Raw genomic sequence first — 1,274 nt, 5'->3', positions numbered from 1 at the left:
GCGAGGCCTCAGACACTCGTTAGCTCGGCTAGAGGCAGACAGAGGTCCAGGCACACGTCAAGGCCAGCCTCCCTCCAGAGACCTTTCTGAAGAGGTTCATTCTGCCAAGATGCTTGGGGCAGAGGCATCAGCAGATGGTGCCATGGGAGCCCTGCCAGGGCAGGACCTGGGGGAGCCGAGGCAGGAGGAAAGACTTCACAGAGGTAATTTCAGGAGTAACAATGCATGCTTAAGGCTCACAGGGTTGCTGTGCCTGAAAACCTTCACTGCTGGCATTTCCAGGAGAGATTATACCACGGGATTAGATCCCCGGGAGCCAAGTCCCTTATTTTATAGGGCAGGCAGTCATCTGCAAGGCAAGACCCGGTCCCACTTCCATCGAGACCATCTCTAGGATGGCTACACGGAACACAGGAGGGTGGACAACTTGTCCTTCATAGGCAAACAAGAGGCAGTGGCATATGGTGATGGCACGAGGACACTCACATCTCCCTCTGGCTCACATCTCCCTCCTCTAGAAGGTGGCTTGGTTCCTTTGGTTCCAGCTGGACATCTGTCTGGTCAGTTGCTCTGGGACTGCTGGGAGGCATTTCCTCTGGAGCCTGGAGCAATCACCCAAAAGCCCAGGATTAGCCCCTCTTTAAGATGAGTTTGGTCCCCGAACTACCTGTGAGCTGGGAAGTTCAGGGGGTTCACTAGCAATCCACAGCCCAGCACATGCTGAACCAGGACCCCACAGACCAGCCGAGCTCCTGCCCTCTCCCCACAGGCCCAGTGTCCCCTGCCAGGGTATTGAACCCCCCCACCTCTTCTGGGCCCTGCTCATCATCCCAAGCCCTCCCGTGCTGCCCATCCCTTCTCTCACCTCCTCCTCCAATCCCAGCTGTAGCTGAACAGGCCGTCCAGCTTCCAGCTCCTGCTGCTCTCCAGCAATCTCCCTCTGATCATTCAGGCCCAACCACGTCTTCGGGACAGCTTGCTCCCACCTACAGAAGCCAGGGATGTAGCCACTGAGCCATAAATCCTCTGCAAAAGCCATCATTTTGCCTAAGAAGTTTTGGGATGAATCAAACAGAAGATTGGGCCTTTGCCACCCAGATTCCCCAGGTGCTTGCGTGCTGTGGGCTGTCAGGTTCATAACGACACCAAACAGCAAGCCTCATAGGATGTTTGGGGTTGGTACTCCTAGAGGTCACGCAGCCCAACCCCACTGCAGGGAGCAGGGACACCTTTAACCAGATCAGGCTGCTCACAGCCCCGTCCAGCCTGGCCTG

At 56.4% G+C, this 1,274-nt stretch overlaps 1 protein-coding gene across 1 annotated transcript in view; it reads right to left on the bottom strand.

Moving 5' to 3' along the window:
- Nucleotides 1-1,274, bottom strand: part of KIF18B (kinesin family member 18B) — a 10,907-nt gene that overhangs the window by 2,641 nt on the left and 6,992 nt on the right. Inside the window, 2 exon segments of the mRNA XM_035901195.1 lie at nucleotides 487-602; nucleotides 866-986. Coding sequence (XP_035757088.1) covers nucleotides 487-602; nucleotides 866-986 — 237 coding nt within the window.

This window comes from Egretta garzetta, unplaced genomic scaffold, assembly GCF_000687185.1.
Source record: "Egretta garzetta isolate BGI_Z169 unplaced genomic scaffold, ASM68718v1 scaffold551, whole genome shotgun sequence".
Lineage (NCBI taxonomy): Eukaryota > Metazoa > Chordata > Aves > Pelecaniformes > Ardeidae > Egretta > Egretta garzetta.
This window is presented reverse-complemented; position numbering and strand designations above follow the sequence as displayed.